Below are 26,800 nucleotides of genomic sequence, written 5' to 3' on the forward strand. Positions count from 1 at the left end.
ACAGAACAATCCTTAAGAGGTATTCTTGACTTCATGTCTATGATTAAAATAATGGACAGGAAGAACGAGTCAAGATTAGCTTTCGTGATAGCAGCTAAAAGCAGCAGATGACAGAGCAGAAAATACACCAACTCTATGTGATTCACTGTCACACACTTGATTACAAATATCTACCAACTCAACTTCAGAAGACAGGAATTTGCCATTTTAAGAGTTAAGAACCAAGATCATAGACTTGAAACTTCTATGTTTTTTAACTTGAATTCATATCTTTACAGTGGTTGAAAAAGTCAAGTTTTTTGTAAATACCTCTGAAGGTAGTACAGAAAGGCCTACCACAACGTCTGAAGAGCGCTAAAAACATACATTTTACTACTACACTTTATGAGAAACCCATTCATTTACTCATTTTCACTACACCCACCCCATCACAGATGGAACGACTACCACTGTCCCAAACCAATATTCCATATAGTGAGATGATTTCAAATCCAATCATAAAGGCTTTAAGGACGCACTCGATGAAAACCAAGTTTCTGGAGTTTTTAACATGTTATTGTGGCATTTGTTCATGATGGAGGACAGATATTTAAAAATTAAGCTTAAAATTGCTTTTCTGAGTATTTCTTTATTCAAATTTTTTTGAATCAGGAGCAGGAAAAAAACATGTCGTTAGAAAAAGCTTGTAAGTGTGATGCAGAAGCTACAACCAGCAGGCTCCATAGTCCCTGCTCTGCTCCATTCTGATGCATCCACGTCCACTTGCAGACATGTACGTCTTTGTTTTCCTCGTCTGAGTTGGCGTCTGGCTCAAAACTATACGGCTGGATAGCTCCAATATTGCTTCCCATTGTTGTTGCACTGGTAATGCTAGTTTGGGGCTGTGAGGGTCTGTAAGATAGCAGGGTAGCATGTAAACAGGTGTATGATGGAAAATGAACCATTTGTGAGGAACTACTGCGGCTCTGCAGAAACTACGTCCTTGAAAACGACACAGGGTTTTTGGCTGAAAATGACATAATCATAAATAAAAGACCACTAGGGATGCTTTTATAATAGATTAAAAGATGATCGCAGTGGGAATTTAAACTGCCTTCTTTTTATCCATCTTACAAAATCACAAAACTTTACGTCTGGTTTTTGCGATCTGACAAACTGGTGAAATATTTAGGTTTTGTTTAACGGTTAACGTTTAACGGTTTGTTTAAAGGTTATGGATGAGATGAAGCAGAAATCCACAGTGAGGGTTTTTTCCATCAGGTCATGAACCAAAAAACAACCCTGCATGAAGTTTGTACTGCGACCATGAACACACAGAGGATCTGACACAGAAACACAAAAGTACACAGAACACTGAGCTCAGGTTAGGTTATCCCACATGAACTCACTCAGCTTTCATATTATCGAGCAGGAAGAGAAGACTGCCTAAGAATACCAAAAACTAAAGTGCAGAAACATTTGTTTTAGAGGGACTCTGGTGCTGTGGAAAAGTACTGCTAAAACAAAAGTACTCTCATCTTTTCCTTTGAAAACAGTAACCTTTCCCCTGATCCCCTTGCTCAGGTCATGGAGATGAGAGCGGCTACAGATGGCTGAGGGGTTGAAGCCCCCACCTGTTCTCAAACAAAAGGACGAGCAAAGAGCAACAAGAATCCTTCATAAGACTTACAGAACAAACATAAATAGAGTTTCTATCAAACAGGGTTGAGCTGAATCGTTGAATCACCTCTAGCGTCACAGCATATCTCCACTGACTAAAAGCAGTTCAGGAGTTTAACCCTAAACTGTAAGTTAGGGGTAAGAGGAGACGAGAGGTGACGGTAATGCCATGCTCTGCAGGCCGGCCTCGGACAGCAGCTGCTCTGGAGGGTTACTGCATTACGGCAGGTGTGGCCCGCTGTGCTCAACTCTCTTGACAAAAGAAAGAGGGTTCTGTTTTCAGATAAGTAGGCAGAATTAGCATGAGGAAAAATGCAAAGAGGTTTTTTAGTGATGCACTATAAAGGGTGGATGTTCTGTGGCAAACAGCAGTTACTGGGATTGGGCTGTGGAGCAGAAGGTGAAGGGTTTCTTTTTTTTTGGAAACAGGTGTTTTTGAAAATGTTCAGAGCCTTTGTGGAATGTAAAGAAGCTCGTCTGAACACGAAGCAAGTCAGACAGACTGAAGAATGGCCCAAAGAGCATCTGGATCTCATAAAAACAACCACAACATTAGAGTCTACTTAAAGCCTTAAAGATTCTGCACACCACCTAAAACGACGTAGAGTATAAACAGAAGATGTGTTTGGAGGAAGGATAACAAAACTCACATCTAGAGCGTCATGGTATTCAATATTTCATCAGGAATCTGACTCCTGTCAGAGACGGCAAGCGCCTCCACACAACTGTTGTGAAGACAGCTGCAGAGGCCGAGCATTGGAGCCTTTCTGACACTGGAAACCATCCTGCTCCTCCGTGCACTCCTGCTCGCCAGGATCGAGTGTCACAGAAGACACATGGGAGGCATCTTGACGCCACGACTGATGTGCACGATCAGCAACAGATGACGTATAGCCACTCAGGCTAATTAACATCTTAGAGCTCTCAGGAAACGCATGAAGGCCTCATGGTGACAGCAGACACCACAGGTTAACTTAACAACTAACTATGCCAAATATTAGTCAACATCAATAAATATAAATATAGTACATTTGTTTGCTTTTATGAGAAAAAAGGAACATTCATTTGTTTCTTATTACAAATATGAATCACACAAAAAAACTAATTTTATAGTTCTACGTATTAAAAAACAAATTGTATCTTGAACTGGACATCAGTTTCGCTGTTAGTCAAAAAGACTGCAATTACTAATAACTATTTACAGCAACTTCTTGCAATAAAACGTTAAAAAACAAATAAAACCATGTTGCTCTTGCTTACGGTATGGGTGATTTACTGTTCCATCTTATTAAAGTCATCTGCAGAAGATCTGCTTTGGTTTTCCCCATAAAAAGTACTTTTGTCCACTTTTTTAGGAGAAAACAACAGAAAAATATCAATACTCCAACATTTTTTAAGCAGGCATGACATCCAATGTTGTTTCAGAGCATCTAAATAGTGGTTGTTCATGCATTCTTCATTTTCTTTAATTGCTTTGTCTTTCTTCACTGAATTTAGTTGACAATCAGCATTGATTTTGTTTTGTTTTTTCAAATTTAAGATTTCTTTTGGTTGTCAGACTATTATGTGGGAATATGGCAAGAAAGTAAATGTCAAAGCAAAACACTAAGATTTCTTTCTTAGTTAATCAGAAAAACAAGAAATTATTTTACTTGATTTGTTATTTTGGGTCAATTTTGTCCTGGTTTGTTATCAAGGATTTTTTTTTCAACATTGAAGCTGCTGTAACTCAAAAAGAAATAAAAATGGAAAGTTTCATGAATAAAATATGTTAAATAATTACAGGGTTCAGGCCACTTTACTATTTGGTTATGCCAGGGATGGCCTGAGCCTGGTCTCAAGTGTCTCATTTACAGCTCTGCACGCAATCAGCAAAATTCACAACTGATGTTCAATCACAACATCATCAACAAAAAAAATGGGAAAGTTTCAAAAGTGGCATTTTCACATCAATATCCACAATGAAAGAAGAAAAAAAAGCCTGAAGTTACACCAACCTCTTTTCTCCTCCAGGTCCTGGAGGAACTGCTTGTAAGCAGCCGTGGAGTTCATCCCTCCCTCCACGAGGAAGGAGTACAAGCAGAGGAGGGATTATTAAATCCAAGAATATAAGAGGCCAAAGACAGAAAAAGTGGTTCTAAAACAGACTAGTAGCAAGTCTGAGGAGGAGGAGGAAGAGTGTAATAGATCAGATTGCCTCTATATCCAGGCTGTCAAAGGAGAGCCATTCCTTAATCTCGTAGATAATCCTTCATCTCTTCCTCCTTCCACTGTGGGTCTTTTCTTTGCTGCGGTGTGTGTCGCGGTGAGGGTATCTGTGCGCTGTGTTCGTAGTTCTAAGCCGGATTGAGGAACTGGACTTTGACCACCAAGCAGATGATGTCACTTATGCAGTCAGAGACATGTGCTCGGGCGGCATTTATTGTGAGCACACACTATATCTGTGTATGTGGGAGTGTATTTGTGTGAAGGATATGATGAAAAAAGGAGGCGTGTCCTTATTAGTCACCGTCCGCTGAGCTGGGGTTTTTTTTAAGGCAGTGTAGTGTAATGTAGTTTCATTCATGATACCCATGACAACTAAAGAATAGGGATTTACTAATAGACAGTAATCATCCATCTAAAGATATCAATATATTGGTAGAAATTATACCTCCATGTGTGCAAAGTGTTATTTAAAATGTGGACAACTTACTTTTGTATACTCAAAAAGTTTAAAACACACATATTCATTTACTTTTTTCCAATGGTTTTTGTGTTTTATTTATCTTTTTGCTTTTTCAACATTTGTGACACATCTTAGTGACTATTTATTTATTTGATCAAGCTAAAAGAGACACTAGCTGGTTTATAACCAACTAATGACCAAAATTGTGATTTGTAGTAACAAACTCAAAAGAAAATTAGGGGGAAAAAAAACATTTTTGTTAAAATATACTTGCCTTTTCAATATTTTTCAGTTTTTTTTCCTCCTTTATAAAATAAAATAATTGTTCTGTCATTAAGTAAATTGGTTAATTCAGTTAAATGAATGTTGATCATTGGCTGTATGGGAGGACTGGACTGAGTGACCCCAAACAGGAAGAACCTGCTGGTTCCAAGAAACCAAAATCCCACAGATTTCTATAGAGAAATAAACAGCTATTACTCATTCTAATGTTCAGAATAACCTGCTACCTTTATTTAACATGTTAATATTAATCTTATTTTTGACTTCATTATATTTTTTCTTTATTGAAAGTTATTCAAGTTATAAACTAGATGCCTCCATAGAAATATATGGTGCCCACTGGCACCAACATCAAACGTTTGAAGTGTTTGACATATTCTCCTGATGCTGCTTTCAAGTGGTAGGAGTTTGGCCATCCAACAAGCTCACTTCTGATGGCAAAACCTATTCGTACCATTCACGACTTATTGGCGTCACCTGGCTCCAACATGGCAGCGTGCGTATCGCAAAAAAATGGCGAGTGAATTGACTTCATTTGGTTGGAAGTAAGGGTGACGTCCCGCTCATTTAGTCCAGTTCTCATTTATAGTCACAGCGTTTAAGTGTTTCCGTCTCTTGTCATTTTCTTTCATAGTTTCCTTTTAGATCCAGAACTACTTTGTGTGTAAAATCCAAAAGTCCAAGGCAGCCCACATGTTACTTCGTCAAAAAAACTGTGAGGTTTGCTTGAATTAGGACAGAAAAGAAAGTAAGGTGTTGGCGTAATAAACAAGTTCTCCGTACAAGCTCTCCACTTCTGCACAGAAGCATAGGGATGGCCCAAAAAGCAATTATCAGCCAGAATCCATCAGTACTGTTTGAACTGCGCTTCCGCTGAGGCGCATCTTTAGTTTTATCACTTCCACCCTTTCCTTTATGATAGGTGAGGAGAGGCTGATCGGCACACGCTCGATATTCACCTGCTCTGTTCCATGGAGCAAAGACAAACCGGTATAATAAGCAAGTGGTCAGAGGATGAAACTTCAGCGTCATGGCAACCAGCAGGCCCACTCCACACGCCGCTAATGGCTTCCTTCAACTCAGAGGTGTAAAGTGTGGAAGACAAGCAGAAGCAATTACAGCCGCTCTCCTCCTAAAAGCACCGACGGAGAGACTAATGATGGAGAAGGACAAGTGAGTCAGTTCAGAGAAGGAGGGACTGGAGAAAAGGTAGAGGAACCAAAGTCAACATCTGCAGGTTAGAGAATCACTTCACCTGAATATGAAATGTCTGAAGAAATGGATATAAACCAAATTGTTCAAAATAATTTGAGATTTGTATTGCCCAGTTTGTTCCATAAAGGCTGTTTCATTTATTGCCTGTAAAGAGTTTTTGCTTAAATCCTCTGTACTGAGGATACGGTTTGACAAATTTCAATGGAGAAACAGGACAATACAGAACCCAAAAAAAAGAATAAAAAATCAGCTTTCTTACTGCAGATTTATGAAATATCTGACTGTCAGGAAAAAAAGCTGAGAGGCAGTTTATGTTTTTTGTTATTACCTTTTACTTATTCCTTGTACAAAAGCCCTTAAAAGTTACCCCAACATTTAAAAAAACAGCCGCTTCATTAGTTATTTTGATTACACTTTTTGATTTGTGGTGACATGCATTTACAATAACAGTAAACAATCAATCATATACATCCAACACCACTGGCTGCTGATTTCTGTAAGGCAGACTGCATTCTGGTCAGCAGGACAGACTATAGCGTGAAGAATTTGAGATGACTTCAGGAAACAGCCTGAACCTCCAGAGAACAGGAGGTCATACTAGTAGGTTTAAAGGTTGTCATCTGGACTTGGTTTTTAAATTTGAAGACGTTTCACCTCTTGTCCAAAAGGCTTTGTCAGTTCTGAAATAGCTGAGTGAGAGTCTTCATAGACATAATATCAGCTGTGCTACTTCACGTGCATCTGCAAAACTAAAAACAGGATGAGATTAGCTGCTGCAGAACTCCAAGTCCTAAACTCAACAGTTTGATCTGAAAAACTCCTCAGCGACCTTGAATGCTTCCCTGAGTCTCCTCTTTCACTTGACCCTGTCAACAGCAGCCCTCCTCCTTAAAGGCAGCCAGGTCTGTGCACACAAGCCTTTCCCACACAGAGCCAAAGAAGGAGGAGGAGGTGACCTGTATCCATAGCAACATCACAGCATCAAGCAGTTTGTTTTCCACCCATTTCACCTGATCCTGGGGATTAAAAGGGCAGAAGCCTGGAGACAGAGCCAGAGGTGTTAACAGTTAACTTTCCGGACGCTAAACCCAAACAAACTGCGAATGTGAAGGGAAATGTTTAACTGAGGGGACGGCGAACAGGACTGAGAAGGACTTGAAGACTTAAGCCTCTCGCGGTGCGAAGGAAAACAGCTGCTTCTCTGACTCAAGTGTCTTGCATGACAAGAAAGCTCCATCAACATTGAAGCCACAAAGAGAGAGGAGAGCATGGTAAGATGAGGACAGGTAATCAGCAAACCACAGAAGGAGGGAGGAACGGAGGCGTTTACCTTTGTTGAGGAACAGCAGGAGGAACGGCAGCAGCAACATGGAAGAGAAAACAGACAAGCACAGTTAGAAACAGGATCTTATCAAAGTAACACGAGCCTCAGCTTCAGCACACAACAAGAAACTTGATATTTAAGACAAATTCATGGAAGAATCTGTCACGTTTCTGAGAATTACACTCCACCGGCCAGCTCCTCCTCCTGCCTGTTTTCACTGAGATTGTGAGAGATCATGTTGCCCAAAATTGAGTTCAGCTATGAAAGTTACTCAGCTTTTTACATATGAATCCTCCATCTAAGCAGAAGGCATTGAAATCCGGTCCATGGGAGGTAGTGTCTTGCTGTTTTTTTTGTTTGTTTTAGATTTACCTGATATAGATTTTTTGGAACAGGTGTGCTTTCTTATTAAAGGTGCAGCTCAGCAGAGGCAGATCCAGACAAAACATTCACTTTGGAGATAAAAAATGGTGCCAAAGCGGGCACATTTATGATTCCCTGATAAACGGTTAAAGCTGCTGAGAAACAGACAATCCACCACTTTCTGTAGATGCGTCATGTATGTGGCTCGAATTAAAACAAGAGAAAGGTTTTTCTTTTTGAGAATAAATTGCCTAAAAACATCACACAGATAAATCTAAAAGAACTTGTCAATTTCTAATGTGATCATGTAGTAACTAGTACTTGAGAATGCTTAGCTTTCCATGGCAATTTATTAGACAGAGAAAGCACTAAAAGCTGAATTCAAGTCTTTTTTTTATAAATCTGGATTGATTTCAGCAGCAATGTCATAAAATGTACCTTTTTACCTTTTTCCTTTTACTGTAGGGGGACGGTACAAGAACCAAACAACAAACTAGTAAAGAGGTTATTTGTTACAGAAACAAATAATCTGCATTTTTTATTTTAAGTCTCTTCCTGTCAAAAGCTGATGATAAGGAGGTGGGGATGAATCTGTGCAGAATAGGGATGGGCGATATGTCGGTGTCAGTATTGGTATCGGACATAATTTGAGTTTATCTGTATCCTTCCGATATTAAAAAAATCTACTGATAATCTTCTGACTTTTTTCAGAAACACTTTATTTTTTAAATGTATATTTGTTCCTGATAGATAGGGAAGCTTTACAGTCACAGTCAGTAATTGACTGTTTACAGGTAAGTGTTATGTTTGATAGTGATGCATGTTGTTCCTAAGAGATCCCTGACAATGTGGAGCTTCTGGTTTACAGGTATGTCTAATATTCAATAAATGGTCTGAATGCTTTCAGATTTATTTATATAAAGTGATATTTTTTCCTATGAGTTCCTTTGCTGTATGTTAAAAAGGTCAAGTAAAATGCGATTGTCCAGTGAAAGAAAAGTTGTGCATTTCTAATGAAGACACAAAAAGGAAATCTAAACTTTGTGTTACTGTCAACACTTAAGTATTGGTATCAGCAAATATTGGCTATCGGCCGAGGCTGCAGGGGAAATATCAGTTATTGATATCGGACAGAAAAAAATGATATCAGCCAATCCCTAGTGCAGATGCATGTAGGTCAGCAAAAGCTGCCCAGAAGAAAAAGCCCCTTTTTTTATATGAGCATACTGACCAGCAAGAAAAGATGAAAAAATCCAACATCAGTGCTCGCTCAATGAATTCACCGTTTAAAAGTAGAAAAAAATGAAAGCTGTCATAAAAGGCATTTGAAACCACAGCTATGATGTAAGCAGTAAAAGATCGATGAGCTGAATCTTTTCGACATGGCAAGTTAAAGCATTTTTTGTTTTATTATTGAAGATCTACGCTGATAATCCATCCGTGTCAGCATCTGTTGATATAGAAATATAATAAGGACAACAACTGCAGAGTTTATTAGCATCCTCCTCATTATAGTGGCCTCACACAAAGAGACTTATTTTAAATTCAACAGCATCACTCACAAGAGGAAAACACTATGAGCCTAAACGTGGAAAATCTGGTCAATGATGCTGATTCAAAGCCACAAGATCAAAGAGTGTTCATGTTTGGGAGACATTTTCACATCTCAATAAAGTTTATTCCTACTGGAGGGTTTCTCTCTGTACTCAATTTAAAAAAATGTAATTAATATGGAAAAAAACAAAACAGCAAATATTTACTTTTCTATGTAAAAAATGTTGGTCTACTACTAGTGTAATTATGTAAATCATATTAAAATATTTTTTATTGGGAAACCAACCCTTGAATTGACTTTGTTAGTTTAAAATGCAAATATGCAATGTGGAGAAAGTTTTAAAAAGGAACATTTAGAAATGAATTAAGGTTTTGTTAAAGGAATTCAAAATAAAGAGAATTATTAACGGGGGGAAAACAAATTCTAAGGTAATGCAGACTGGAGGGGAAAGGTTCTTTTCTTTACTCTTTGTCCTTCCAATGAATACTTTCATTCTCCTTCATTGTGAATGTCTTTTACAAATGCATGGTGTTCAGGATGTTCTACAGTCAGTAAGAGGAGTGGAAGGAAGAAAAAGGCATAAAAAGCTGTTTTTTTTTGTTTTTTTAAATAAACAGACGTGTCTAAACTGAGACTGGGTCACAGAAAGGAATAGTCCAGGTGAAGCAGAGCAAAGAGATGATAAGCTGGCACCGAAAACAAACAGGACTTCAATTGAGGAGAAAAATTCCTCCATGAAGAACGATGTTCAAAGAAGCTTCTCTGCTTCTGGAAATGTCTGGCTCCTAATAGCAGAGGGAAGAAGTAAAGAGGAGTTCGGGTGTGCAGACTCCAAAGTACCATCATGAGGAAACACACACTGGGAGGGGCTGACGTTAAATGATCCATCACCTGCTAAAACAAGCTTCAGCAAGTTTGCTCAGCTTTACTGGAGCGGCTGTGGAGAGGACTGCCTGTCATTACACAGGACTCTCAATCAAACCCTCACATTAACAGTTTCGTCTCATTTCACATTTGTAAATTCACACAAATTTGCTCTTTCTTCAGAAGATACTTTGAACGTGTTGCACAGTCAGAGCAAACTGTGCCTTGTACCTTGAGCAGCAATGTGTCAACAGATAAGAAGGTTTGAACAGCTATGCAATTTTTCACTTTATTTTATCACGTATGGAGGTAGTTGTACCCTAAAATAAAATAACAGCAAACACACATGACTATCAAAGCAAAGCTGCAGAGAGGAAGCGGGCGGCGGGCTATAGTGAGTTTCTAATGCAGAGCGGGAGGCAGAGGTCGGGAATGAATGATTGGGAGGAAAAGGTGGAATGTAATGCAGTCGTAAACAGGGAGAGAAAAACAGAAGGACAATGGAAAATAATTACAGACGGGCTTCTCAAAGACTCTGACCAGACGTGATCCAGATAAAGCGGACATGACAGAACCCACGGCGGGAGCCCACTGCCAGTTATCAAGGTCAGCGTTTCAGAACGGAACAAACAACTGCAGGTGGCGGCTCAGAGAAATGACACATCCAGTCATCGTCAGACAGCGCTCTGACCAAAATCAACCAGAGATCAGATTCAACATCTACGCAAGACAGGACCCTGACAGGAGCAGATAGTCAGAGATTTGAGTGAACTTAAAGTCACACTCTGCTCATCTTTTGTTTTATTTGAAGTGTTCCCAGTGGTCTTATAATTATGATTATGCCGTTTTTAGCCAAAATAAAAAAAAATATATCATTTTCTAGGACATAGTTTCTGAACAGCCACAGTAGTTCTCCGGACATCCCCCTCTAAATTGTGGGAGAGACTGTTGGTGCGGAGCAACCCCACCCCCCTTTCCCCTCCCTGTTACTGAAAGCTCTCTGTTCACACGCTTTCCTGCTAGCTTACAGCCCCTCACACCCCCAAGCAAAAATGGTAAGTGATATTGGAGCTATTCATTCGTACAATTGTGACCCAGATTCCAGCTAGATTGAGGAGAACAAAGACGTGCATGGATCTAGCTGTCAGCTGGAAGCTTCTGGCTGGCTGTAAAAGCGTCTACGTCAAACCTACAAGCTTTTTCCAAAGGCATTTTTTGTCTGCTCCCGATTTGTAACAATTTTATTTTAAAAAAAAACTCAAAAACTATTTTGAGCTCAATCTTTTTTTAATATGTCCGTAAATACCACAAGAACATGTTAAAAAACAAAAAAAATTCTGAGTGGGTCTTTAAAAACTAAAGATGATCCTGATGCTCTGTCCACAACGTTTTATCTGCAATGATGTTTCAGCCTTAAAGAGAACAGACAGAATAGTTCATTTCTATTGAACGCGAGCAGCGGGACAGAAGGACATAGAAGATTCAGGAGCAGTGAGGAACTAGAGGTGGGAGGTAAAGCAGGAGAAAGACGTGTGTGTGAGCTGTGAGAGGTCCTGACAGCAGCTGTTATTTTATCTTGAAGTCAGACAGGAACTACAGCTGTCCATCCTCTCACTCAGTGGCCGCTGTGGAAATCGGACCCTTCACAGAGGGCCAACGCCGAGCCAGCATCGCCACCATCGCCCTGCACTTTTTTAGAACAGGGAATTCTCTGCTGGTGACGAATGCTGCTCGAGTGGGTGAAGTTAAAAGACAGACAGAAACGTGGATGCATATTTGGCAGAAGGTGCTTCGTCACGCCCTCAGTGGAATATACAATAACTTTGCCGCAAAATGTCATTCTTTTCACATCAAGCCATGACCGGACGCCTCAAGCTGAAGAAAAAACCACTCACATCCACTCAATGTAAAGTCATGGATGTCTGCAGAGCTTTGACATCACATAATTTCTGAGAAACCACTGCAGTTCATCAGTTGATGCTGCAGCTTCACAATCCATGCTTCTCAGCAGAAAGAAATGGAAATGTCTGCTTTTTGGACAAACGTCATAAAAGCTGAACAATTTGAGGAAATGTAGAGAAAAAAAAAAGATTTTACAAATTATGGGGGAATTATTTAAGAAAAAAATGTTACCTTTGCCATGTCTTCATTTTGCTTAAAAAACAAGAGAGTAAAATCCGACTCTCTGAGAAGTAACGGTACCTTTTTTACAAATCTTCCGTCACAACACAAAAAACAAAAAAAACACTCAAATACGACTTAAACCATCACTCCTGCACCTCAATGAAACCTCAACAATGAGTAGCAATTACTCATATATTAACTACAAACATTTCTTTTTTTTTAAGTATTAAGCAGACCGACTATGCAAGGTCTTACTACAGAGCAGAGGCCCTCATCTGGTTACACAGGAATATTTTTTTTCTTTGTACCAGCAAAAAACTGAGCAAATCCTGAGATTCCAAAGGATAGAATCAGAGAATCTGAAGTTTCATATTCTCTACAGTTTTTCTGAGGAATGCATTCTGTGACTTTAGCTTTAGATTTTCAAAAAGTCCCTTAAAAACTGATTTTTCGATAAATATTCTAAGCTCAGCCTCGAACTGGATACAATTGTATTCTTGAAGCTTGTTGATAGTGAATTAAAACAATAAAATTCTTATGTAAAAAATTTAAAACCCATCTTTCATTTCTTTAAACTTGTGGAAAATAAAAATTCAAACCAATAACGTTTTTAAAACGACTGTAAAATCCAGGGACTATTTGGGCCAGTTAAAAAATAACTGTTCTTTTAATGAAGGTGAGATATTATGAACACACCAGAATTTTATTAAATAAAACAAATTAATATTATCAATATAATAAAATATATTACAATGTAAATCATTTAAAAAGCTATCAAAACTACTTTCACAAAACATATTAAGAAAAAACCTTTGCAGGAAAAAATGAAAATATTGACTAAGAAAGAAAAATGTCATCAAACAACCTTTTGGGAGAGAAACACCAAAAAGTATGTGCATTTCTGTCTGTGGGGAGGTTGTGGAATAACATTAAGAAAAGTCTCAAAAATGACTAAGAATGTTACACATTTACAAAAAATACAAAGTGAACATGTTGGAATTATATAAATTAGAAAATGGGAAGTGAAATGGGGACAATGTACTGACAGATCAATAGTTGTGAAGTTGTTTTGATTCCGTTTTTTTTTTTTTATTATTTTTTATTTATGTAAATAATCATGTTTAATGTGTAAAATTGTATCCATTAAATATAATCAGATTGAGGGAGGAATTGATAAGATTCTTCTACCCACTCCTTTTTTGAGCAATTTATCACTTTCGGTTTCTCGTGTTTGTTTAACTATTTTATTTAATAAAAAATTAAGTTAAAAAAATAAAATTTAAAAAATAAAAAAACATCGATGTATAAGAGGTGTGTCAGCATATCATTTTCATCACTGGAGTATCAGAGGACATCCACGCCCTGCACTGACAGCAGTCAGCTGCAAACAGCGATCAGAATGCAGCCGGCAAACCCCAGACACACCCTGCAACCACAAACAGCTGTTTGTGCAACGCCAGAGAAACTCCAGAGGTCATCAGGGGTTAGGTCGCTAAAAGGGGCCTCGTGTCGCCCACTTCCTGATTCCAACAAAATGAGGCTCATCTTTTAGTGCAAATGTCCAAATAAAGAGACTGAAATGAGTTTCCGAGCAGTGACAGAAGGTTTGGGGATAAGTAAACGTTCATCCACCAGGAGTCTGGGGAAACTCCCAGCTAAGTGTGCCAACAGACAGGTGTGCAACACAAGACTCCAACAACTGGGAAAACACAGTACGTTCCCTCCTCTCCATCATCTTCATCACTCATATCAAACTTCACCACAACCCTGGATCTGCTTTCACACTGCGTGTCAGACAACAGTTGCAGACGAGCCGTCACACGCCTGCTGAAACTGTCTTCTCCCTTAAACCTTAAGTCTGGCTTCTTCTCAGTCATCTGCCAATCATTTCTTTCAAAATAAAGGCGTTTCATTCAGTTTTGAGCAGAGTCTACAAGTTTCTGCTATGTTTATTTTTGATTCACCTCATCTGATGGTACATTCACACCGGGCTTAGAAAAATATGTTCAAGCGGCCATTTTGGATGAAAAATCTATGTAAATGTGTGTATATTTGCGTTTTGGGCTTCCAAGTTCAAAACTCTTGCATTTAAAAACAACACTGAGCACAATTTTCAGTCTGTTTTTGGGCGCTACGTAAAACTAGTGGCCATTAAATGTTGAACTTTGAACAATCAGGGACTCGTAGTCACGTATGGGTAGCGTCCCTTTCAAAACGCAGAAGTGCCAAACATTTGAAATCTGATCATGAAGGAGAAATTAATAATTGCAGTTTGTGCCCAACCTGAATTCTATGACCACAAGTCTTCACATACTGGAATAGAGCTTTGAAATAAAAAGGCTGAAGTTAGAGTTACCATATTTGAGCTGATTCTGTGTGTGCACATAGCATAATTCTCAAATGTTCAAGGAACTTGCCGGCTGGTGCATAAGGCATTTGGCTCAAGGACAAAGCTGCAGCATCTCATATGGAAGGAATTACAAGCTTGGAATTTACTGAAGCAAGTATTTGATTACGGCATGTGACATGCAGGAAACTGCACATGTTCAGTGAGCTCTGCTGGATCGGCGGATCATCCAGAAACTCAGAGAGAAGTTTGAACTTTTTCTCACACCAAGCAGCATGTATCTGCAGCAGACAAAACAGAAACAACGGCAGCGGAAGGAGAGATGTCCAGCTGCAGAACGGATTTCAATTCAGAGCTGCGTTTATCTCAGCCACTTTTGTCCCGTCTTTCTCTCTCCTCTGGCTTGCACGAATTGCAGGCTGAAACAATTAACCAGACAGCATTTAACTCGCCTAATTTCTCTTTTCTATCATCAAGTCTTGTAAACAACATCTCTCTGCATTCCTGTCGTAATGCCAATGAACCTCCAAAAGCAGCAGAGCTCAGCTAAAATGAGAGGATTAGTGTGAGACAAAACCAATGTCTTTTATTTTCTAGTAAAGTATTAAACATTTAAAGGATGTTTTTTAACTTCCTTATGTTTTGTCATTTAAGCAGGTCCAGTTATTTGTGGCACTGTCTGCATTTTTCTACAGCTATGCCATTTTCCCATGGTTCAGACTCTGCCGGGAGCACATTATGTAAGACTAACAATCAGTTCAAACTTTTACTGTGAGCACTTGATGCCAAGAGTCATTCACGGGGAGCGAGGTTTCCCACATGGTGAGAACCAATTTTCCTCTAAATCCTGAGATGAAAGAAGACATTTAACTGCACTTAACCAAATTCTTCTGTTCAAAACGGGAAAAAAATGTTTTTGAAAAAGGCCCTAAACATCTACTTCTACTCTCCTCTATTCTAGATCATTATTTATCATTCAGTTCTTCATGCCTCTGTTTGGTGCAGTGCGATTCATGCATTGTCCCCCTTTCCCACTCCCAATTACCCAATTACCGGTATGAAGCCCACTGAAACAACTATTTTTGTAATATTGGGCTATATAAATAAAATTGAACAGAAGTGGAAGTGTAAATTAAAAACTGGGGGGGGACGTTTTGTATTGTTTGTGATATTTGTTGTCTCCTGGGGTCAAAGAGAAAAGATTAAAGTCAGGTAGATGAAAGAAAAGAGATGTCCACAAGGGGGCTGAGTTCAGAGAAGAAGGGAGAACCGTTTCCAGGGAGGAGCCAGAGGAAAGCAATAAGATTCGAGGAGAAAGGAAATGAATTCAGAGGAAAGAAAAACCAGGAGCGAAAGAAGAGAGGTCAAACCGGGAGGAGGAAATGTAGGAGAAAGAACAAGAGAAGCAGACACGTGAGAGCAACCTCCTCTGCTCATCAGCAATAAAGATTTCATTCATTCACTGTGGACAAACACTACCACCCTCCTCAGCCCTAAAGCTCCTCTTTTTCTCTTTGTCGCCCTCAGCTCCCCCTCCTCCCTGTGTCTGCCTCTGCTGCCTTGCTTCTTCTGCCCTCTGATGTGAACTGACTTACTAAAAGGGAGACGAGGCGGTGTAGGGTGGGACTCCAGCTCCGCTTACACCCGCCCTTCTCCGCAGCCTGCACATTAAGCAGCACGCTGCAGCAGCCCTGAAGCCGAGATGCTGACCAGCTTCTCTCTGCATCAGCGCCGAGCATGGTGGGAAAAATCAAGTTCACCGCAGCACGACTAGGAGCTGCAGCCGTGAACCAGCACAGGTTTGAGTGGCAAGACTGGAGGAGTAAAGAGGTGATTTAACATCAAACTGCTCGGCTTATTATTGGAGGAATTTAGCGACAAACACCAGAAATGTTACAAGCAGCCACTCAGAAATTGAGGAGTCCAGCCGAGCGAGAATCTTTCTCTGTCAGCAGGAAAAAGACGGCAAACGGCAGCAAATACTGAACAGGAGCTGAAAGAAGGGGGGGGGGGGGGGCTCAGCTGTTTCAGTCTCCTCCTCCTCCTCCCAGGCAAGATGGGAGGGTGTCCTTCAACTGGAAACCTCATGTTCGAGCCTCTGAGTCATCAAGCTACTGTTGGCCTCCAAGACGTCCTCCAGCAGGACAGGAAAACTAAGTTACAGTTACAAATGTTACACAGTTACAGTTACAAATGCGCAAAAAGAAAAGATCTTTTGAAAGCTCTGACTTTAGGTAAATGTGGATTATGTGAATATATTGCCGAAGCAGGGACACTGAAGGTTTACTGTGAGTTTTCAGTGTTAACATTATCATGCGAGCTTCAAGCACTGTTATGAGTAGATTTCTTTAATAAATCATCAAGCACTGGATCAAATCTGGACAAAATGTTATCACGACATCTAAAAATAAGAGGATAATTGTGCCTCTGAAAGATTTAAAGTAGATGACTTTGCATCTTGTGTGATTGAGGATATTCCACCCTGCGACAGACTGGCGACCAGTCCAGGGCATCCCTTGCCTACGCCCAAGTGGCCGGGATAGGCTCCGGCAACCCCGTGACCCCGAAAGGGAATAAACGGTAAAGAAGAAGATGAATGACTTTGCATCTAAGCAGAGGGGAAGAATGTACTGTAAAGAACATTTAAACTGCAAAAATACTTTATTAAACATATATAAGGTGACATAGACTCAGTAAATGATGGCACCCAGTTCTGCAGATGCCCACCATTATGACAATGAAATTGAGGTAAAAGTTAGGAGGAATGAAGAGATGAATTCAATTCAAAATGCATGTTGGAAAAAATGCATCAAAGAACCAAATCCAACTGTTTTCTACAGATAATCCAAGCTATTCAAGCATTTCCATGCAATCTTTACATTGAAAGACTCCAGTTTCTGTGAGCTGCTGCAGGCAGATGAAGACCCACTCAGACTCAGCTGCTCTGCTAACAAAGCTTCCCGAATTCCTGAAGATAACTATTGATCCGTTAATATGTGGAAACCAAAAAGGTTTGGTTGATCAAGCCAAAGCCATTTTGGTTGCCTCTGAAAAATGTGTCCACCTACGCATCCAGTAAATATTCAAGACAAACAAATTAGTATTTTTTTATTCATGGCAGTTCATCAAGGCCACATAAATCCTGTTTACACTGAAACTATAGATGGTATGGTCCAAAGACTGAAAGAACATCCTCTGACAAATGTCCCAGCTCAATAACGGAGAGCTCAGTGATGCCACTTGAGCACATCCTTGGCTGAATGAACACCAGAGGCTCCGACAACCCAGTCACCCACCGACTGACCTGATTTCCAGAGAACCAAAAGACAAGCAGACACCACTGAAAACGGCACTCTGTTCTCACTCCAACCCTAATACAATATTCACAGCGTGACTTAAAAATACCCGCACTTTCGTGTTTGTCACCTGACTTGTAGAACAGCACATTCCTTTAAGCTTTAAACACAGAAATTCGATTTGGAGGCAAACTTAGCTCGAAAATATGTGTGATAAGCTAACCGTGTTAGCAAGAACACAAAAAATACATTTAATGTTGTGACCAGCAGGAAATAAGTCTGTATAATTTGATCAGGTCAGAGAGCGCTCAGCTCATCCTCACTCACGCCACCGCGGCCGGATCCGGCTCTGTAAGACTATATCTCCTTTTATCTCCTGTGAGCAACATGCAAAATTAATAACTGCAGGCACACCTGATAACTGCATACATCATTTCCAGCTGTAGAATATGGAAACCAACCCGTCAGCAGTTTTAGGAAGATCAGAATCATCAGAGTTAACCTGCACATGTCAAATCTTGAAACGTGTGAATATTTTCACTATCAGAGCATTCAAACTGTACAGTATAAGTAAAAGTGTTGGGATACTTCCAGACCTATTCCAGGAATACCATCCTGTGCAGTCAGAAAAAAAAAAAAAGACAGGAGCCATATGCATGAGCATCCTTTAGGAAAAAATCAGCAAACAGCAGGCACCTATTGATCTCAAACCAAAATGCATCGCTCAGCTTCCAGCAGGGGAAAGAAGCCAAACAGGAAACTGAAGCTCTAAGTGTTAATTTAGCCTGATTTGGTTTTTTTATCACATTTATATTTAAACTACAGCTTTTTTTCCCTAGAGGTTAATAATATCACTGTGAATGCATGAAGACAAACAAAAATGCAGCTTTTGGAGAGGGATATCAGAAAGTGGGTCAAAGTGAACTAGCTCGCCGACATCTGCAGTCACAAATGAAGACATAGATAACAGAAAAATGTCTGCTTCATGCATTTGATTTGCTAAGCAAGGCCAAATCTCAAATGACAAAAAGTACTTTTAGAGTCCTGGTAGTTCCAAGCCAATACAGATACACTTTGCATACTTTAAACAAAACATGGTGACATTCTCACACAGTATAGATGATATTTAAGCAAATAGAACCACAAAGATCAAAGTTTGGAATGGTCTTTTGTTTATAGGCTGAGATCTTTACATAATGTACGTTTTCTGCTGAAGAACAAAAACCTGGTGAGCAGCTCTGCCATCCATGTACGTTTAATCTTATTTGAATAAGTTCAAAGACTCTTACTGCTTCCTATTTGACTGTTTTAGTTTTGTGCGTCCCAACCTCGGCCCTGCCATGGTTACACAGCTCACCTACTCCACTGCGGGTGCTGCTCCCACATTAAAGGAAACAAAGCTCACGTCGTCTTATCCTGATGCAGGCACCATGATCGGAGGCTAAAGTCATTTCTGATGAGGTTCAAAACATGAAGAAAGACACATGACTTGTCATCATTTCATGTCTGTTCCAGTATTTGGCACAGAGCTCAACCCCAGGGACATGATAGTGGACGTTAGATACCTCACTTCTCCTAAACTAGCAGTTTGTGTCCAATCAGGAGTCCTTCAGGTTTCCATAAGTATAACCATCTCATAGAAGTGTGAATCAAACCTTTTTAATTCTCAGAAAGGGTCAGCAGCAGATGATTGGCTCCCTAAAAGCTCCAAAAGAACCATGAATTCACCAAGAGGTGAGGATCCATAGGTTCAACTTCACTGGGTCATGGCACGGACCCTCCAACATACAGGACAAAAACAGACTGCAATCTACTGTCATGTTTGCCGACTGAGCCAAAGGATCTCTGGAGCACTTGACAGTCCAGAGAACAACCCAACATGTCCATTTTGAAAAGAGAGGAACCTTATTGAATGAACTCTCAATGGGATAATGAGGTTCCCATTAGGCAAATTGCAAAGGTCAAGAGGTCGGATGCCTCCATTATCATTTCAGAACACTTCAGGCATCATCTGTAAAAGGATAGATCGTTTTATTTCCTAAAGTCTTTGTGTCACAACTTTGAAAAGAAAGAACTGTTAAGAGTCACAACAGTTTAGACTGAGGAGCTGCTTTGGTTATTGAGGGAAAGAGAAAGAGATTCCAGCTACCAAATTATGAAAGAGTCATTTTTTATTAAAGTCAGTTAATGAAGGAGACCCCACATTTCTCATCCTTCATATTACATAACTTATGTGGCAGGTAAAGAAGCACTAAAATGCTTCAAAATTAAACTTTCCATCCATCTTCAGAATTTGCTAAATCCCTTTTGGGGTCACGGTAAAGGTGGGGGACACCCTGAAGAGGTCACAAGTCTATTGCAGGGACACACAAATACGCACTCAAACACACCTAGGGGCAATTTAGAGATACCAAGGAACCTATGAAGCATGTTTTTGGACAGTGGGAAGCAGCCAGAACGCCCAGATAAAGGCCCGCACATGCAGAAAGAGAACAGAAAAAGTCCCAGCTGGGATTCAAACCAGGGCCTTTCATGGAGTGAGGCGAGAGCGCTAACTACAACACCACTTAAGAAAAGTTTATTTATACACAATCAAATTCCCATACTGAAGTCAAAACCTGCTTTGCCGGTGACAAAAAAAAGAAAGAAATTTGACGAAGAAATCTATTAAAGACTGAACCTTAAATCGAGATCATGATCTTTTCAAAGGTAGGTGAACCTGAGAAGTCCGACATCTGCTACTGTTGTGTTTTTGTAGCTAAAAGAAAGGCGAAATCATATTCAACAAAAGCTAAAATCTCTTCTTTTTAAGTTTCTTCTTGAATATTTCCCAATACTGTGGTAACACAAGAGGAAGGATCTCTTTTTAAACCAGCTTTTCAATTGTTTTCTTATTTTAAAGCTTCTGATCATTTTCACTGAGCAAATCTGCAATATTAATGTGTAAATCTAGTCACACACATCTATCATCTGTCAGAAATAAAAAAACATATGTCATTTATACTAGACAAACACCAGCTCTCATTGACAAATGTGCTGCTCGTTTGCATATTTTGGTGAAATTCTGAACAAATAATTACCTTCAAGAGCATCTACAAAAAAACTAAGGAAAAATTGATCATTCTGCACTGTGCAAAAACTAAATATTCTGAGAAATGTGCACTAGAAGAGTCTTTGCATCACAGAGGGCGGATCGTCATCTGATCAGCTGTGAACTGTGCTCGCAACGCTTAGTTAACAAGTCTCCTCTGCTGATCCATTCCAATGATCAGCACCAGATAGGAACTTCTCACAAACACTTATGCATCAACACCAAACGCAAAGATGTCCGTTAGGCACCAGCACCTCCTGGAATATTAACTGAATGTGTGGATGAGCATGCCAAAGGGCAACACTTTCACTTCCTCCCTGAGGTTGGAATACATATAGTAAGTCATCCTTATAGTTCTACACACTAATGGCATCAAATTCCAGTCAGCTGATGGTTCTTCAGTTCTGCTCCTATGTCTTTCTAAACAGAGAACAACACTCCTGCTCTCCTAACTTTGAATATTTGTCATGTTGACTCCCTCTGCTTTTTGCTGTGTCGCTCCAAACCATGCTCAGGAATTCATGTGAACAGACAGACATCTGCAGCGCAGAAAACCAACTAAAAGTGTGTCATAACTGCCTGCATTGTTAAGAGGCCAACACCTCTGATTAGCACTCACACAGCTGCCTTCAGTTGAGTCGGGAAGGTGATTACGTCTTCCCTCAGGCTACCATTCAAAAACAGTGAGAGTCACGAGAGCGCCTTCCACCCCTCATCCAGTTTTTCTAGTAGAGCTTGAAAGTGACATTTGGGTTATGCCACGCTCCAGAGAAAGGACGTCCCATTTCTGCACGGTCACTGCGTATGTGCATGACACAACCAGCCCCTGCTCACCTGGTGACTTCATGACATTACTCAACAAATAAACATTCAAAAAAATTGTTTGTGTCCTAAGGCCATATGTTGCCTAGCAACGCAGGAAGTCTTAACCAGAACAACAGTTTGGACGACACTGGAGTTTTCTTACACCAAACTAATCCAAAGGGAAGCAAAACTGACAGTTTCTTATTTGCAAATATAGAAAATTACAACAACAAAGTTAATGCATGTATAGTGCAATGAAGCAAAACATTTTTGTTAAGTAAATGAACCAGAATGCATGAAAACTGTTGGTTTTTTTCTGCATGATTCATCTGGAAAGGAGAACATTTGCATAAGAGCAAAAATAGTTATTCAAGACCTCTGATCAAATGTCAATGGGACGACGTACTTTGTTTTGGATTAAGCACCAGTATGGGTGCTGCTGGGCCCGTACAGGGTCATAGAGAGGGAGAACAGGTGAGTCTTGATGTTACCTTGAGGCTCATGCAGCCCCCATGAAAATGGAACGTACGATTGTTGTGCATGTGGCAAGTTTAACGTTAAGGATAATGTAACTTACATGCACTGGTGATGTACGCCCCACTTTAGTCACTGGCAAGTTGTGAGTACTGGCTGCTCACTGACCGCGCAAATGCTGCACGCACGGCGTGTGCACATGACAGTGAGTGCCCGTTGAACGCTCACACAAACTACGCTCTGATTGTCTAATTTCCTCATTTCTAACGTCAAGCTGCAGGCAAGGGGCTCTTCATTACTTGAACAGCACCAATAAGTTCCTTACGGTGTGCAAAGTTGGGGGGTTAAAGAATAAATTATCCATACAACACCCCTGTGTCTTACTAACTTTAAGTGTTTGCTGAAACCCGTCGCCCGTAGAAAAATGTGTATGAACATTTTCGCTCCACAAGCTATCCGAGTAGTCTACCACTTTAATCTTTTGTCCCGTCCAGGTTTGAACATTTTTCACCTGCAGACAGCCTATATCCACCCCTAAGGGCAGTTGTGACCAAGACTTTAATGATGGAGCCCAATGGTGGACAAAGATCAATTCTGGACAATTCTGAGCTTTGAAAATTATTGATAACTGATGTCAAAAAACTATTTTGAGTGAAAAGTCTTTGTCTGATTGGTCATTTTAAAAAAAGAGCAGAGGGCAGCAGACTGCAAGGGAGGATGGGAAATCTGAGGATTAACTAAAGAGGGGTGACAGACGGGAAATCCAGAAGACGTCCTCCCCCTTTTTTTTACTTTTATAATCCCTCCTCTGCTGGATGGTGGTATGCAATAGAACATCTCAGAGTGCCTGTGTGTTGTGTTTGTTTGTCTGTGCTTTTGAGAGAACTTTAATTTTCCTAAATCAATTTTTTTTGATTAATAAAGGAGGAAAAGGCAAAAGAAATTTTAAAAAAGGGGGATAAAAAATATTTGAAAGAGACTTCAAGCAGAGCAGAGGTTCAGCCTGAAGGCTGTCGGCGGTGATTAAAGGCTGCAAAGACCCGCCGACAGATGGAGCAGAGCACACACAAACCCCAAAAACACACAATGAAACACTTAGCAGCACACACACCCACGGACCAATAATATAAGCCATTCAGTTTGAATATAGCTTTAATGCAAATGCACAATTACCATCACTGTTTGTGTCAGCATTGTCGGACTTGATGCAGAGTGAGAGTGGTTGACCTCTGATCACAACATCGCAGGTTTGGTTCCCGCCCTGTCTGCCCATGTATCGAAGTGTCCTTGGTACCACCCCACATTGCTGCTGGTGGTTAGGTTGGCGCCAGTCTTAGACAGCAATGTGTGAGTATGGGTGAATAGGATTGTTAAGTGCTTATGGCCCTCAAGGAAAGTAGAAAAGTTCTATATAAATATGCTTCATGCTTCATTGTGCTCCTCTAAGTGCTCCTGGTTACCTGGTCCAGATATTTTCAACCAAGACATTTTTGTATTTTTGCCAACGTGATCAACCAGTGCCTGCAGGTTAGACTCATCACACAACCTGATCAATTGAAGGCTGAAAAAATGTTGGGAAAGAATGTGGAACCAGAACCCAGATCTGGAAAATTGCAAGAAATATTGCAAAAGGTTTTCCTGGTCTTTGGTATCACAGATCTGAAGAGAATATTCCACCTGCCCCATCTTTTTCTCACATCACTGGTCTACTTCAGAAATAAGTGGCTAAAAAGATGTGAAATATCAAACCACTTTTTAGGTGAAGTGATTCATCCTCAAATCATCAACTGATCCCAATTTCATAAACTCAAATGTGTTAAATTGATATCCAATCGCCTCAACAAAGAGGATCACTCTGCTGAGCATCAGCTAATGAGTTCAAAGAGATGCTGCGCTCCGACTGGTTCTGAGGAGGCAGAGTAGAAAATTAAAACACACATCATGCTGAGCAAGATCTATGCGAACACACAACTCTACCTCCTGACGGATGGTAATTTTAGAGTTTCTCAACTAGGAGCAAAGCTCGTTAAGGCAAGTAACCTAAGCTATAAGAGATTAACGGCCGCTTCAAATCCTGACCTCATAAATATGTAAAAGTTGGAAAAGCAGAAGGATAGACGGGAAAAGGCGCAACAGAGTCGTAATGCGCATACAATACGGTTGTAGAATGGCACAATGTGTTGCAGAATTGTTACTGGAAACAACAGAACAAAAGACAAGGTGAGCAAAGCCGGGAGATAAGAGGCAGGAGTCATAAGAATGGTATGACAAGCGTTTCTACAAGGACAGATCAGAATGAGAGATGGCTGCTGGTGTGACTCCAGTAGGAGTGTCTGACTGATTCAGTGGCAAACCTCAGTTCTTTTAGCCTTTTCTATATTAAATAAAAAAGACTTCCAAAAACACAAGCCAAAGTCTTAAAAGAGATTTCTACAGATAAATGGTGAATGTGTGCGTTTACAGTGAAGGAGCATCTCTTTTTAAAACCATTCAGGTTTGGACATCAAGATACTGGTTTGGGGAGTTTTAATTCCTAATTTTGATCAACGACATCAGGTGATTCTGTTTCCAAATTAGGGGAAAAATGTATTTTTTCAAAAGGATCCGATACTGTTTGGATATTTGATGTTAAGGAGCTCAATGACCCAATCACGCAGACAGGTGATGCAGGACCTGAAGGCCACATGCACCTTTTTAAGGTTTCCCTCTTCCTCCCTTCTTGCACAAACATTTCCCCAGTTTCTCTGAGTAGCGTATATTTAAAGTTTTTCACTTTAATTTTCTTTACTCTTTCAAAGTATGGAGAGAATGTGGCCATTGCCACTCCAAAGGAGCTTAGACTTTGTGAGACATCCCATAGATTACAGACAGAAAATCAAGTTACTTGTAGGTTTTCTAGATTTTTTCCATGCAAAATGTTTGTTTTATTGTTTTTTTCTGTTATTTGTTGCATTGGGTCAACAGATCTGAGAACTATGGCGAGAATTAACTGTTAAAAATAGTTTAGGTGGGTAAAAAGGTCAAACTGATGGCTGAAGTGATTTGAAGACAGTTTAGTGTTTATTTTATTCAAATTTTAAACAATTCTAAACTTATCCAGCATTCAGGTTTGCATTTTTAAGTACAGCTTTTTGCCAATAGACTAGGTTTTGATATTGTGTAGAAAAGCACCTTCGCAATGTTAAAAAACTAAAAGTTTAGCACTTGTAAAGGTTTGATGCTCTGCGAGGAGGTGGGAGGAAGGACAGCAGGAGGACAGATGCAAAAAAAACAAGATACTTACAGGGGGATTGTTGGAATGGTGAGGCTTTAAAAAAAGACACATAAATGACTGCAGTCTGATTGCAGGGTTTGTGTGGGGCTTCAGAGTTTTTCAGATTTATGCATTCAAGCAGCAGCATAGACGAGACTTGGTTTTCTTCATTCCACCTTAACAGCTTCGTTCAAATGGTCCTATTTTAAGTTGATATCCCTGTGAAAATGCAGCTAAAGGTCACTGAACACTAAATTGCATAACACTGCACCCTCCCCCACTTCGATCAGCAGACCTGGACCGGTCCGTAGAGACCGGGCAGGATGCAGGTAGGGGTGGCGTGTCTCTGGCCTTGGCACTGTGGAGTAGATGAATGGGATTAGCTCTACTGAGGGGTGCCGTCTGTGTGACGTCTCGCCAGGTCTGAGCAGATTACCCCCCCCCCCCCCCCCCCGCGGCCCGATTGGCAAATCCTTACAACACACACATACGTGCACAACGGCGCCCAAGGCTAATGGACTGTGAATGTAAACACTGCCTGGGAAATATTCACCAGTGTAACTGAAACGGGAGGAATCACACCTCAGTTCCACCACGGTCCAGCAGGAAAAACAGGCGAGTGACAAAACCATCAGGACACATTTACACAACACCAAATCTGAACCGATTATGGCGCCCAAGATTCTTACCTTTAAGTCGAATTTGACTTATTTACTGTACTTCTATTTCAGAACAAGTTCTAACAGCAGTCCTGCATTATTAATACTGCATGCTTTATATAAACAATAGAGCCATAATTAACCTTTTGAACTTATTTAGATCTAATTTGGTATGAGAAAAAAAACATTCTGAACATAAATAAACACGAGTATACAAGTGAGCAAAAAAAATCCAAGACTATGGTCATTTTGTCTTTAAGTAAGATGCTTTACGCCCAAATTTCATACAGTAATTTATATTACATTGCTCTGTAATGTAAAAGCATGAAACTATATAATTAGCAAAATAACCTATAAAGCTTTTGTTATCCATCTAGCAACAGAAAAAGAATTTTTTGTTTCTTTTATTTGGAAGAAATGTGAACACATTAGGAATGAGGCACCACAACCAAAGAAAAGAAACAATAAAACTGATTTTGATTGCAAGTATCAAAAATGTAAGTAAACTGACATTTAAATCTAAAAATAAGAGTTAAATTAAGACGATGCTTCTTAGACACCAATTTAATAAATAATATAACTTTTAATAGAATATGGACTTAGTATCAAGTGTATGCGTTTTTCAGAAATGGGATTTTTTTAAGGATTTTCTGTGATGCGAGTCCATTTTATTTATAAATTTCTTGTTTATGATTTGTAACAAAAAGTAATAAATATTCTTTATTCTAAACTCCGACACAGCCTTCTTCACAAACAAAATACCTGCATTCATAAAAAAATATCCTCTGCTTTTCTTCCCTCTTCACCATCAGCCATTATAAG

At 39.9% G+C, this 26,800-nt stretch overlaps 1 protein-coding gene across 9 annotated transcripts in view; it reads right to left on the bottom strand.

Annotated features, from left to right (window-relative positions):
* The window catches only part of LOC101157308 (microtubule-actin cross-linking factor 1), a 192,909-nt gene that overhangs the window by 141,165 nt on the left and 24,944 nt on the right, over positions 1–26,800 (bottom strand). The window contains exon 1 of one of the 9 annotated variants that reach the window (XM_023959965.1): positions 3,657–3,966. The exons of the other annotated variants lie outside the window; for them this stretch is intronic. Coding sequence (XP_023815733.1) covers positions 3,657–3,711 — 55 coding nt within the window. The 5' untranslated portion in view covers positions 3,712–3,966. Of the gene's footprint in view, positions 1–3,656; positions 3,967–26,800 lie in introns of those variants that run through there. 9 annotated transcript variants of the gene reach the window in all.

Source organism: Oryzias latipes, chromosome 11 (genome assembly GCF_002234675.1).
Source record: "Oryzias latipes chromosome 11, ASM223467v1".
NCBI lineage: Eukaryota > Metazoa > Chordata > Actinopteri > Beloniformes > Adrianichthyidae > Oryzias > Oryzias latipes.